General features: G+C 27.8%; 1 protein-coding gene across 1 annotated transcript in view; it reads right to left on the bottom strand.

Annotated features, from left to right (window-relative positions):
* Positions 1-14,307, bottom strand: part of LOC101238484 (tyrosine-protein phosphatase non-receptor type 13) — a 176,954-nt gene that overhangs the window by 101,612 nt on the left and 61,035 nt on the right. The window contains exon 13 of the mRNA XM_065792946.1: positions 12,298-12,388. Coding sequence (XP_065649018.1) covers positions 12,298-12,388 — 91 coding nt within the window. The remainder of the gene's footprint in view (positions 1-12,297; positions 12,389-14,307) is intronic.

Here is a 14,307-nt window from a genome sequence, read left to right as displayed (position 1 = left end):
GGACAATTTGTGTGCTGATATTATTCTTGGTATTAATTTCCAGTCCCAGCACAAAAGTGTAATGTCTAATTTTGGCGGAGTGAGAGCACCTCTTATATTTGGACTTTAAACACATTAAATTAAACAAAAAATTAAACATGATAAACATAAATTTAAATAAAATTAAACACGATAAACACATTAAGCTACATTAAATGTAAAGCCTCTGAATCTGTTCAAAAACCTGACATTTGACTGTAAACCAATAGCTTTAAAATCTTGCCTCTACAGTGCTGAAGACAGAAAATTTATTAACTCTGAAGTACAACGCCTTTAGAAAGAAAGAATTATCGAACCTTCAATATCACCATGGAGATCACAAGTCGTTGTAACAAGAAACGAGAGATCAAAAAAGCGCCTAGTCATATACTATAGTCAAACTATCAATTGTTTTACATGTCTTGATGCCTACCCTCTACCATGAGTAGTTGAACTTGTAAATAAAATTTTGCAGTATCAATACTTTAGCACCATTGATTTGAAATCAGCCTATCACCAGATCCCAGTTAAACAATAAGATCGCCTACATTTGAAGCTGACAGAGATTTACATCAGCTCACACTTATGTCTTTTAGTGTGACAAACAGAGTAACTCAATTTCAAAAAACTTCTGCTTATCTTGATAATTTGATAATCTGTGGAAAGTTGCAAAAGGAATATGACTACAACCTTAAAATGCTTCCTTTTATCTTCCTAAAGCAAAGAATTTAACTTACAACAACGAAAAATGGGAAAAAATCAAGTCCACTACTAATGAAACATTGAATCTAAGCTTATCGAAAAAATCTACCTGTTACAAGAACCAGATGAGACTGCACACTAGTTACAAAAACCAGATGAGTATGTTGTTGCGATACTTAAATTTATCTACAACAATTGGAGTTGTAACTAGAGTTTTCTTACTTTGATTCTTACTGTTTCTCTTCGCAGGCTCTTGCTTTAAAAATGGTCAAATGCCAATTTTTCCATCAAACCATTCATTACTAGTTACAAAAACCAGATGTGTTATTGGATCTTCCTACACATCCAGTGAGTCTTGACCTGCCATGTTCAATAAGGTTGAAAATGATATTTTACCAAGACGACCAACTCGAAAGCGCATGGCTCCAAATTGGTTGGATCTTTGAACAATGGACTGCTTAAAACTTTAAGATGTCGGGGAGAATGTGATAAAATTGATCATTATTATTATTGTTGTTTTATCAATATTTCTTCTTATTGTTTTAGGTAATAAAAAGTTAAAAAGAAATAATTCAGTTATTGTCATTTATCCTTCAAGTCCACAACAAGCTAAAACAATCTTTTGAATAATTTTACGCTGAATAATAACTACATAATTCAATTTAAGTAGCCAGTTTATGTAGGTTAAATATTTGGCTTAAAATATTCAACTTAAAACAATAAGTTTAATGCAATGTTTTTTTGCATTCTATAAGTAACACAGCATATAATCAAGTATAATTCCTAAACTTAAAATAATTGAACAAAATTTAAATATACAGGAAAACAAATAAATGATTTTGGAATGATTCATATATTAACATCTAATTGATATATAAACATCTAATCTGTTAAAATAAAAAATATATATCTTAAAATGTGACATTGCAAAAATCAAAATGAACCATAAGTAATAGTGAAATTGCCAACTAAATTTTCTTTTTCTACTTTTTCTCCTATAACTCTTAACTCTGGATGCTAATACATGATCATCTGCACCTTTAAACCACCTTAATCTTCCCTGATGCACCCTATCAAATACACTCACTATTCCTAATCTCTATATAAGATCACCACTTTTTTTCTTGTTTTTAGAGTTGCACCGCACATGATTGTTGCCTTTTCAATTCTTTCCAAATAGTGGACATCATTGGATGGACATCACCTTCAATGCAAATGTTTCATTGCTACACATCAATATAATCTGGACTCACATAGTGTATATCTTTTCTTTATTCTTTAATGATACACTTCTTGCTGTTAGAAGTGGAGATAATTCTCTGAAACTCAGACAATACTTTCTGGTTGTATTTTATGTTATGTAGAAGTAATATATATATATATATATATATATATATATATATATATATATATATATGTATATATATATATACATATATATATATATATATATATATATATATATAAAACAATAATTGTAATAATATTATTTCATATTATTTTAATTATTGTTATATTTATATAACAATAATTAAATTTAGGAATTATAGTTGATTATATATATATATATATATATATATATATATATATATATATATATATATATATATATATATATATATATATATATATATAAATATATATATATATATATATATATATATATAACAATAATTGTATAATAAAATATTAAAATGTTATTAAAAAAAAAGAGCAATAAATTAGTATAAATTATAGATAGTAGATAGATAGTAGTATTCGATATACATATATATATTGCATTTATAAATATTTAAGAATGCTCAAGATATATATAGTGTTACTGTTATTACATCCATATCAATACTAATTAACAGATTTAAAATCAAACACATTTGAAAAAATATCAAGTTGAAATACTTTTTCCGTAATTCGTATAAGTTGTTCCAAGAGAGTTAAAATATTATGGGGAGTTACTGTATATACTCGCCTATAAGTCGATCCGCGTATAAGTCGAAGTGGGAATTTAGGGTGAAAATTTGGTCCAAAGTTGGAAACCCGCGTATAAGTCGAAGTGGGAATTCAGAGTAAAAGTTTTGTCCAAAATTGAAAACTAGTGTATTCAAAATAATTTAATAAAAAACATTCTTCAAAACATTCTAAAAAACATTCATTCAAAAGCATATTGGTAATGTAATTAATAAAACACATTTTAATTTAATAATTTAATAAAAAACATTCTTAATACAAAATCAATATTAAATGAAACAATTTTTAATCAAAAAAAAAGAAATACAAAAAAAAATTTCTAGGAATAAATTTGTTTTTTTTCTGACCCACATATAAGTCGAATTGCTGTTTTAGAGTAAATATTTCGTCCAAAATTTCTCGACTTATACGCATGTATATATATTTTTATTTTAAAATCCCGACATGGTTTTGTTGGGAACTTTTTCTTTTCATTTAGTGGTATTGAAGGCAAGAAGTGGAAGCTATTATTGGTGGTTCAAGGCACAATTTCAACATTTCAAGGCACAACTAATTCTCTAAACTTAAGCAAGGAAATTGTTTTATCTACTTTATATTTGCTGCTTAGACAGTAAGGATTAAACAAAAAAATATCAAAGAGATGAAGTGCTACTTTTTTATACCATCTAATTGTCTTTCTTAGGCAATTATAATATAATACCATTTGATCCACCCTATCTACTCCTGACATACATTGATTGTAATCTTTAATAATATTGGATTTCATTTTCTTCTCTCCACTCCTGTTTTTACTTCAACCATTTTATCAAGAGTTGCTTTGCCAGATTAGATTTTTACTTTTAGTACAATACCATCCGATTTGCAAAGCTCATAGAACTTGATATCATATTTATGTCTTTAATTTTTCACATACTGCCTCATGGTTATTCTGAAGGTTACCTAAGACCTTATAACATATCCCATTAATTTTTTTTTTTTTTTTGATTTTGAAAATAGTCCATTAGTACATTTCAAAACTATCAACATTTAAATCCTTTTATGGTAGCTTTTCGAGAAAACTTAGTAAGAAGTTTTATAAATAACAATGTTTTAATATTAAAATAATATTTTTCCATTGGCCATTATAGTTGTTTACTTTCTGTAATTGCAACCATGTGATTTGTGATAATAATATTTATTAGCTTCCGATTGGCTTATATTTGTCGTCAATAAAAGACAAATAATAATAAAGACTTTAGTAATAACAGCGAGTATAATAATAAAATTAGTATTTTAATTTGAAATACACAGTAATTAATTTAAAGTAAGTAATTAATTTAAAAAAATAAAAATTATTTCTCAAGAAAAGAAAAGAAACGCCATACTTTGCTAAAGATCATAACGAGTTCATAAAATGCTTTTGTATATGCTGTTTGAAAAAAGGCAATCATTTAAGATGCATTCAAACCAAATGCAGTAATTCATGCCCACAACAAGGAAAATGTTATGAAAATCTTATCAAGAGATTTTTTTGGGAAAACTTCTCTGTTGAAAACCCTGATCTGTCTAAAATGTTATGTTCAAATTGTAGAAAAAATCTAGTGAGTTTAGAAAAAGCAGATTGAAAAAGCTTTTTATTCACCGCTCAACCTAAGTATGAAGGTATGTTTTTTCTAATAAAAAATAAGCCAATAAAAACTAGTTAATTTTTTCATTATTATTTTGCTTATAAACAATATTATGTTTGCATTTAAAAAAACTAATTTCTTGTTACTTTTAGGTCTTAATACTAGAGTTATTCAAGGTGGGAAATGTGAATGTTTTATTTGTGTTAATGGGCGTACAAATGGTACTAAAATGGCAACTCCTCCACCAATGGTTTCATGTGAAACTAATAAAGATATAGATCACATTCAAAATAATGTGAATTTTTCTGCAACCAATGAAAACTTTGTTTTTTGCAAAAGTTGTTTTCAACTTAAGAATTTGGCTCATATTGTACAATCACCTGTAACTAAAAGAAAAGTTTTATCAACCATAATCAACAATTTATTAACCAATGACACAAATAAAATTGAACACCTTTAGCCCTAAGAGACTTGTTGTTTCTGTTGGAGTAGTTGAACCAAACACACCTTACTTTTCTCTCTCAAAGCTGAAACAACTACAAAGCAAACTTCATATAAGGTATAAATTGTTTACTACAGAATTCAAAAAATATACATTACTCTAAAAAACGTTCATTGTTTTTAATATTTGTATCTAATTTACTAGTGACTATAAAATGTTAGAGATTGCTCGATTTATACGAGTGAATGGGGGCAGAAAATCCATTGAGTCTTGTTTTTCCAAAAAGCTAACAGAAGAATATAAAAATCTATTGTCTTTGTTTGATGCTGAGCTTATGCTGATTCAGTCTAAACAGAATATAGGAGATAAGAAAAAAGTGGTATAATTAAAACATATCTATATATAGTTTACTTTGATTTTAGCTCCACTAAAAAGCTCTAAAATAGTAATATATTATAATAAAATAATACTTGATGCAACATAACAATTATATATTTTGATTAAGTTGTTAACATAAAATAAATCAACATACTGAATTTAAGTTGTTTTGCTAATGTTTAGTGCATTGAAAGAACTGTTCCTGGTGTAATATGCAATAATATTGAAGAGTTTGTTGCAACAGTTTTACAACATAGATCTCTTGAACCAGATAACGTAGATGTTAAGATTGGGGTAGATGGAGGGCAGGGCTATCTAAAGGTTACCTTATCAATTGGATTAAAGCCAGAGCTTGATGCACATTCAAGTGAAAAGAAAAGAGTGAAATATTCTGTTGAGTATGGATGTAAAGATTTTAAGTTTACTAGTGTTCACAAAACTTTAGTTTTGGTTGTATTACTCTCTATTGATGAAAATTATGCAAACATAAAGATGCTGTTGGATAAATTAAAACTTAACTCTCTGGATTACTCTACTTCAGAAGATCTAAAGGTTCTTCTACTGATGGTTGGAAAGCAGTCAGCAGCTTCAAAGCATCCTTGTCCATTTTGTGAAACAGAATCACCTAGTATGCTGAGAGCTGAGACATATTCTCTAACTTCTCTGTGTGAGTGGTATAACAAATGGATGGCTGCTGGAGGAAACATTGCAAAAGCTAAATATTTTAGTAACGTAGTTAATCCTCCTTTATTGATTGGAAATGTAACAATGAAGATCTTATCAACTGTCAATATACCAGGCATACATATTTTGCTAGGCATAGTAGACAAACTTCTCAAACTAATTGAAAAAAACTTATTTGAGAGCACTAATCAAGGATTTCATCTTGTAAATAGTTATTTACAAAAAGAAGTCCCAGAGTACCTTATCAAGGTAAACACAGGTTAGAAGGAAATGGATATAAAAAGTTTCTAAGAAAACTTGATCGTTTTCAAATCTATTTGAATGAGCACAATATTGTTGGCGGAAAGTATACGAAAGCTTTAAGAGATTTTAGCGATGTTGTTCATGGGTGTTTTGGGAAAACATCAAATCCCAACTACTCTGAATATATTAAAAGATTTTCACAGAGTTTCAGAGATTGGTAAAAACATTACTTTTAAAGTTCATATAGTTGAGCATCATGTTGAAGAGTTTATTATAATAAAAGGAGGATAGTTTGGTAAGTGTATATTTAAAAACATTCTAGATTTTTACATATAAAAGTATTAATCTTCAATATTTCCAAAGGTTTAGGGTATTGGACTGAGCAATCATTGTAATCAGTTCATCAAGACTTCAAACAATTTTGGGAAACATGAAAGGTAGGACAACACAATGCTAATTTCAATGAAGTCTTGCGAAGAGCTGTCTGCGTGTACAACACAAGGCATTTATAGTTAAAGGGATGCATATAAACAAAACGTATATGTACGTACATATACTTTATAACTTTAGTTAAATGTAGTATTTATGTTTTAGTAAATATTTCTTATTTAAAAAAAACAATTTTACTTTTTTAGAATTTTTTATTCAAAATTTGAAGATAATTCTATAAAGCCACTCTATTCCTGTAAATTTATCTTATTCTCCTCAATAAAAAAAACTAACTTTTAAAACATTATAAATTAGTCTATATTCAAACAAGAAAACCCAAGTTGTTATCAGAAATTATTTCTAAATCCGATCCACAAAGTGTCAATACAATAGCACAAATAACCAAACAAATTATATATGGCCATTTGATCCACTCTCAGGGATCTTAGTATGAGTCATGGGAGTAATAATCTCTAGATTAAACAAGTATTGTAACTAAGTTTTCTTAAAAAGCTACCATTAAGCGATTTAAATGTTGACAGTTTTGAAATTTACAAATAGAGTACTTTCAAAATCAAAAAAATAATTTATGGGATATGATATAAGGGGTTTAGTCACCTTTAGGGTACTCGTGGCCTGAATACAAGACATCCCTTCCAAAGCATCATTGATTCATCGATTAATATATTTTTATTAGGACAGTAGATGTTATGCATTGTATTATTCAAGTGATTGAGAAGTTCAATAATTTTTCACAAGCGTCCACTATCCGAATCCTCATTGTTAATAAAATGCCAAAACCAAAACATTAGTTATTTTATTTCATGGCATTATTCTAGAAAATAAGGGAAACCTATAGAGACTATTCTTAGGCCAGTAGTGCTTTAAAGATGGCATTTTGACACACCCCATATGAAGAAGAACTCCAAGAAACTGCCGCATATCTTCTGAATTTATTGGTTTCTAATATTTAAAACGTGAGCTTCTTCTGAGAGGAAGCTGCTTATTTATTTCTTGTGTTGCGTAGCGATTAGTTTCAACTATCATAGTATTTATAAGCTCTTCTGTAACAAATAGTCTAAAGAAATCTAATGGTTTCTTGCTCTCCATGTTTATCTTCAAACCAGGATCGGCAGTAAATTGAATTTGTTTTACAATATTCAGCTCATCTTTCCATTGGTTTGAATTTCTAGATGGATTTGTTTCAGAAGTTGTTTCACCAGACAAAATATTACTTGCAAGATCTACTTGTTGAGCTTTGTTTTGATTTTGTCAATAAGCAAGACCACCCGATGTTCTAGTTCTTTACGGCGGCATTAAAAATTCTTCTGCAGAGGCTGCTAGATGAATGTCTGTAAACTGGTTGCCATCACTTTCTTCAGTGCTATTATCTTCAGAACTTGATTCTGATACAGTCAAGCTCGAAGACGTAGTAGTAGAAGCGAAGTATGAATCCGAATCTTCAATATCATTATCTTCACTATCCTCACAATCTTCCATAATCATATGTGCTGATCCAATTGTGGAATATCTGTGTTGAGCTAATATGAGATAACGTAAAAAAGTACAATCTGTCCAATTTATAAATAATCTATTTATAAAAAAGAAATTACTTATCTATAAAAGACATTAATTAGTATACTGTGTAAAAAATCAAAGTGCACACTAGACCATCCAACTATTCGAGCTTTTCAACTATTCGAATATCAAATAGAAAAATCTGAAAATATTCGAGTAATCGAATACTCGAATAATTTATCAAAAAGTTAAAAGACATATTAAAAAAATAAAAAAATAATAATAATCTAATTAAAAAAGTGTTTTATATTTTATTTTGAACAATTTTATTATTTTATATATGTATTATTTTTTTCTTAAAAACATATATTTTAAAAATAAAAGAGAATTGAATGTTTCGAAATTTAGACTTGTTCTTCTTTTCGTTTTAATTGCACCTGCTGTTGAGAATACTCTTTCAGAAGCTGTTGAGGTAGGGCGTATTGTTATTAACGCGTTATACAAAACATCCAGCGTTGTCGACCGCTTTTTAAAAGAATCCAATTGACGAAATTCTTTCTTCAATTCAATATATTTATCAATTTCGCTGCGATTGCTAACATGACAGTTTTTTGGTTCTGTAATAGAACTTATTGCAATTTGGAGTTCTTTTTGCAATCCGACTGCAACTGGTGATGTTAATTCTATGGGAGATAGATTAAATTATCTGCATCAGATGAGGTAGAATCATTATTAATTTGCTCTTCTTCAAACATTTGTGGATATATTTGTTCCATAACTTTAACAGCGAATAATATTGCTGCATTTTTTGATGAATATTTAAAATGAGCGTTAGAACTTGGTATATTTCCACTCTGCAGATAAATGATCAATGTCATTAAAACTGGATCTCTTCTTTCATCCATCCTTATTTTGATCGCATTATCAGTTTTTTTGCTATATTAGTTTGCATTAGTTGCAACTTTTCAAACAAAAATTTGTTTTCAAACAAAAAATTGTTCAAAAAAAACTCCTTCAGCAGTTATGAGATTTGCATCATTTTTACTTAATTCAGTAACAGCAGTTTCAACTGGTGCCAGAACATCAACAAGGTTTTGTAGCGCAAAAATATCATTTTCTGGAATTGGATCAATATTCAATTCGACTAAGGATTTGTTAACACATTCTGATAGAATTAAAAATCGTCGAATCATTACTCTCAAAGAATTCCATCGTGTTTTTATGTCTAATTTTAACTTGAGTTTTTTCCCCATTTTTTGAGCTATATTTTGTTGCAAAATAGAATGCTTTGTAGCCGATTTTTTAAACATTCTTATAACACCTCTTAACCTGTTAATAGTTTGACCAAAATCTAACGTCATATCATATTCATCTTCCTCAATAAACACCAAATTGTAATCAGAGCACTGATCTTCTGTGGAATCTTCTTCTACATCTTCATCAACAAAATCTTCGGTATCGTCAAACACTTCATTGCGAATAGAATTTTTTGGTATATAAAAACAATCCATCACAGCTAAATGAAGCGCGTGATTATGGCAAAGTTGATTTAAAACACCTAATATATTGCCATATTTTTTCATTACGGCTGCTGCATCGTTAGTAGATGCAATAACATCATTTTTTAAGAAAATCCCAAAGTCTGCTAACTTAGCTTCAACCAAATGTTTAATTGTTTCTGCATTTGCCTGCTTAATTATTTCCTTTAAACCCAGAACATAGCATTCAATTGTATTTGAGTCTATTCCAATCACATGAGCTGTTACGTTTACATAACGTAAAAAAGTACAATCTGTCCATTCATCCACAGTAATAGCAAATTTACGATTTGCTGTTTTTAATTTTTCAAATTTTTCCCGCAGTTCAACACATTTTTCTTTATAAAAGCTATTGATGCATTTTGAAATAGTTGTTGGACTTTTCGGCATTTTTTAACCTTTTTGTTGCACGTAACCAGTTATAGCTTGGGATTTACTCACTGCTGTGATAGCAATTCCATCAAAAGCTGCGACTTTTGACAATATTTCATTTAAAGATTCTTTTTTTCCAAATGGCCAAATATTACTTATTTCAGTATTTTGTTTTTTCTTAGGAATATAATTTTCTCCATCATTGTCATTTGATACTGATTTAGATATCAATATGTTGTGTCGTAGCTTCAAATGATTAATCATAGCAGTATTTGAACTTCTCCATCCTATGTTCGTGTTGCACCTACCACATTTGGCTTCACCAATATTTTTTTCGTCTTTCTTATAAAACTCCCATACCTTGGATTTTTTTGACATGGCTAAAAAAAACCAGAGATGAATTATCTAAGAAAATCTAAAAAATTTTAACTTATCACTTCAAATTATGCAACCACAAATTGTATATTATATTATATTTATTTAATTGTATATTATATTTATTTATTCACAAAATATTAAAAATTATTATTATTAAGATTATTATTAAGATTTTTTTTTTATGGAACAAATATGTATTTATATTTTTAAGCAATCTAAATAAACGACTGTTTTCTAAAAGCAAACAAAAATAATGTCACACAAAATATAAACCATACAAAAATGCAATTTAAGTTTTCCACTTCAAGGTTATATAAAAATTCTAAGAATTTTTTCCGTTTGCAAAAAGAGAAATATTTTTTTCGTTTGCAAAAAGAGAAATTAACAGTACTTTTTTAAAAGCTTACTCTGCCTTTACATTTTTGAAATTATTCGAATATTGGAGAAAATATTTGAATAGTAAAAAAATACGCAAATATATTCGAATATCAAGTATTCGAATACTCAAATTGGATGCACACTAAAATGTTTTTTAATATATTAAAAAACATTTTATTGTGTACTTTAAATTTTTTTCAAATTATTAATAATATGTAGTATAATGTAATTATCAAATATAATTTAGCTTCTAGTCTAAAACGCACAACAATTTAGAATTAAGAAACAAAATATAAATTACCTTTTTTACTCATGATAACTGCCAATGTGCATGTACACGTGCAAAAAAATTGAAACACTATCTATAATAATAGTGCATCAAATAAGCTACATTACGAGTCATTGGAGAAAAAAATTTCTTCTCTATTGCCAAAGTACGAGTATACTCGTAGCGCATATTTTTTGCCAGTTACATTTAGAATAAAAAATATTATAGAATTATTTTAGATTAAAAATATTTTATTTATTGAAATGTTGATATCTAGCCTTGGCAACGAGAATGAAATTGTGCAAAACAGCTTCGACAAAAATTAATCATTGCAGACATTATAGCTCGACAAAGAAATAAAGCATAATTTAAAATAGTTCAGCAGCAAACGTGTTAAACGTGATGCATTAGAAAGGAAGTTTCGCTTAGACTTATTAATTATTTACGAGAAATTCTTTTGTATTCCTGCAACTGCCTTGACATAACGCTTGTATGCTTTAACTCTCTATTGACAATTTTAATCGCCATCTGTCTTGAATTATTGCCATAAAACATTAATTATTGCTTTAATTAATAAAAAGCTGTCTGTAGATTTGTTAAGTTTAAAATCTATAAATATTTTCTAACTAAAAATTTAAGAATTCAGCAAATATCTATAATAAATGGTACCTATATAATTGTTAAGTGTAAAATCTATAAATATTTTCTAACCAAAAATTTAAGAATTCAGCAAATATCTCTAATAAATGATGTTGTTTACCAAAATTCTTTATTAATTAAAAATTAAAGAATTTGTAAAATGTCATTTCGATAGGAGAACAAAAACGTCATAATTATAAACAGCTTAGAAAAAAGTTCAAACTGTTTACATAAAAAGAAGAATATATAAAAAGGTGATTAACCACTTTTTTGAATATTTATTATATTTATTATAGTTTAACATAAAAATCTTAAATTTTTTTTGGTTCTTGCGCACTCTATAAAAAAACATTCTTTTGTATAGCTTCTAATAAAATTTATAGGAAAGTCATAAGATTGATAATAAATGCTTATTTTAAAAAACGAATAAAATAAAAACAAATAATATTGATTCAAAAGAAAAAAAATTCTACAATGACGTCATTTACTAAAACTCTTTTAAATGCGCTAAAGAATTAAATGCGCTAGAATAAATTATAAAGTCTGTAGATTGTGGTGTACATTTTAAAGACTTAGAGAGATTGGATAACGTGGAGACATCGAGCTTCGAGTAAAACACCAAAGTTTGTTTTTGTTTGTATATATATATTTTTTATATCATTCTCTTTAAAATGAACACAACTTATCTCGGCATTTCGGGATCCTTTTAAAAAAAAGAGAAATTAAATTAAAAACCTTGTAATTGTGTTAATCCAAAATAGAGTGTTTCTTTAATTTGAAGGTGACATGCTATCTGATCAAACAATTCTTTTCCTTTAGATGCCACCTAAATTAATTGTTATAGGAAACAGTTCATTAAAAAAAGCAAATAAAAATCAATGAATAACAAAAAACAAAAATAAAATGAAATTTATTTCATAATTTAATTGTAATCTGCTAAAATGACACGTCGCCTTTATTTTACTTTTCAATTTTATTGCAAAAAATATTCCTTATTTTTGGTATCTATGATATTCTGTAAAAATCAGACATGTGTCATACCTTACATCATCAGTAAACACATAACTTTTACATGGTCTGTAAAAACAACTGGTTTGGTGGAACAGTGCAGGGTATTCACACTAACTGGTGGGCAAATCAGACAAAGCAATTGTATAAAAATGAGAAGACCTATTGATTCCAGGTTGCAAGAAGATCAAACAAAATCAGTATGTTATTAGTGCAAACTCCCAAATAAAAATTTGCGATAGTCATCTACGATGGAACAATTTACAAAAGAAATCAGATGTGAGAAAAGTAATGTGGTATTTTTATTGCAAGTATGAACACATTAATGTGTTCGAAAAACTACTTGAGGAAGAAAAAATTGGTGTCAGCTTTCTCCCTAAACAATCAGTAATAGAGGACACAGGAAATTGTCTATTATAAAAACAAATTTATCACTAATAAAGTCAGGAGTTGAATGTAAACCAGACTATTGTTCATGTTGGTAATGCACTTTTCAAAAACCATATTGAAACAATAGGTACTTTTAACATAGATGAATCCATAGCTTTAATGCATTCCCTTACACTAAGTAGGAAGCATATGAGAAAATTAGGTTTTTTTTTTGCTTCAAAGGCAAAAAAAAACTGTTTTCCAACAACTAAAGAATTATTAGGAGAACTAGGAGAAGCAGATTGTATACTTTGTAAAACAAAAACTTTTGAATGGACAGATATTGAAAGAAGTAGTGAAGGATTCCCAATTGATCGATCATCATCAGATACATGGATGCTGTACAAAAAACAAGTTAATGAGGATAGCATCAATCCTACAAAAACTAGAGATTTTGCCACACAGAAGATTGACTAAAAAACAACAAACCAAATCTGATAACAAAAGCATATACTCATTCACACAGAAATGGGACTAACTGGTCTTTAAAACTACTACTAGGGGTGAAAAAAAGGAACTTGGTGAACCAATACATAATGTAAAAGATAGGGTGCAAATATTCTGACCATAGTTGCATATATCTGCAATTAGATATATACAACTCTGGTGAGAATGGAGGGACATCTACATCAGGGTCAAAAGGCTGTATATTTTTTTCTGAAGAATTCATATTTACTATAAAAGATCTATGCTCTCCTATGTACAAAGATAGCATGTTACTATTACATTCTCAAATCAGTGTAATACTTCGTATATTTTTCTGTCCATGTAAAATTAAAATTGAGTAATTTAAGAGTTATGTAATAATGCTACACTTAACATTATTACAAATGCCATGGGCACAAATTAGCTGAATTATATTTATATATGTTAAGTTATGAAGTTTTTAACATTTTTTTTTGTTTTTACTTTTTACCTTCAAATATATGTATATATGCAATATCAACTATATGCAATATCAAATGTATGCAATACCAAACCAATAGAACTCTTTCCTTATAATTTTATTATACTAATTTTAAGTCCAAATTAGATCAAATACTTGTTTTTTAGTACTAAACTTCTTATCAATAAACAGTAGAAACCAGACCCCAAATTAATTAAACTTTTTTTTTTTTTTTTTTGAATTTTAAGTTTATTTAATAAATTACTCTTTTAGCTCTTTAATAAATTGTCATCTAAAAAAAAATTTTGAATATTTATCAAAAAACACTTATTTGTCAAAAATGCCTAAATATAGTAACTTGAACCCAGTCCACAAATTTAGTTTAATATTAAAAACTTTAATTTTCCTGTAACCAACAAATA

Source organism: Hydra vulgaris, chromosome 03 (assembly GCF_038396675.1).
Source record: "Hydra vulgaris chromosome 03, alternate assembly HydraT2T_AEP".
NCBI classification, from domain to species: Eukaryota; Metazoa; Cnidaria; class Hydrozoa; order Anthoathecata; family Hydridae; genus Hydra; species Hydra vulgaris.
The sequence above is the reverse complement of the archived record's forward strand: the minus strand, read 5'-3'. Positions and strand labels throughout refer to the sequence as shown.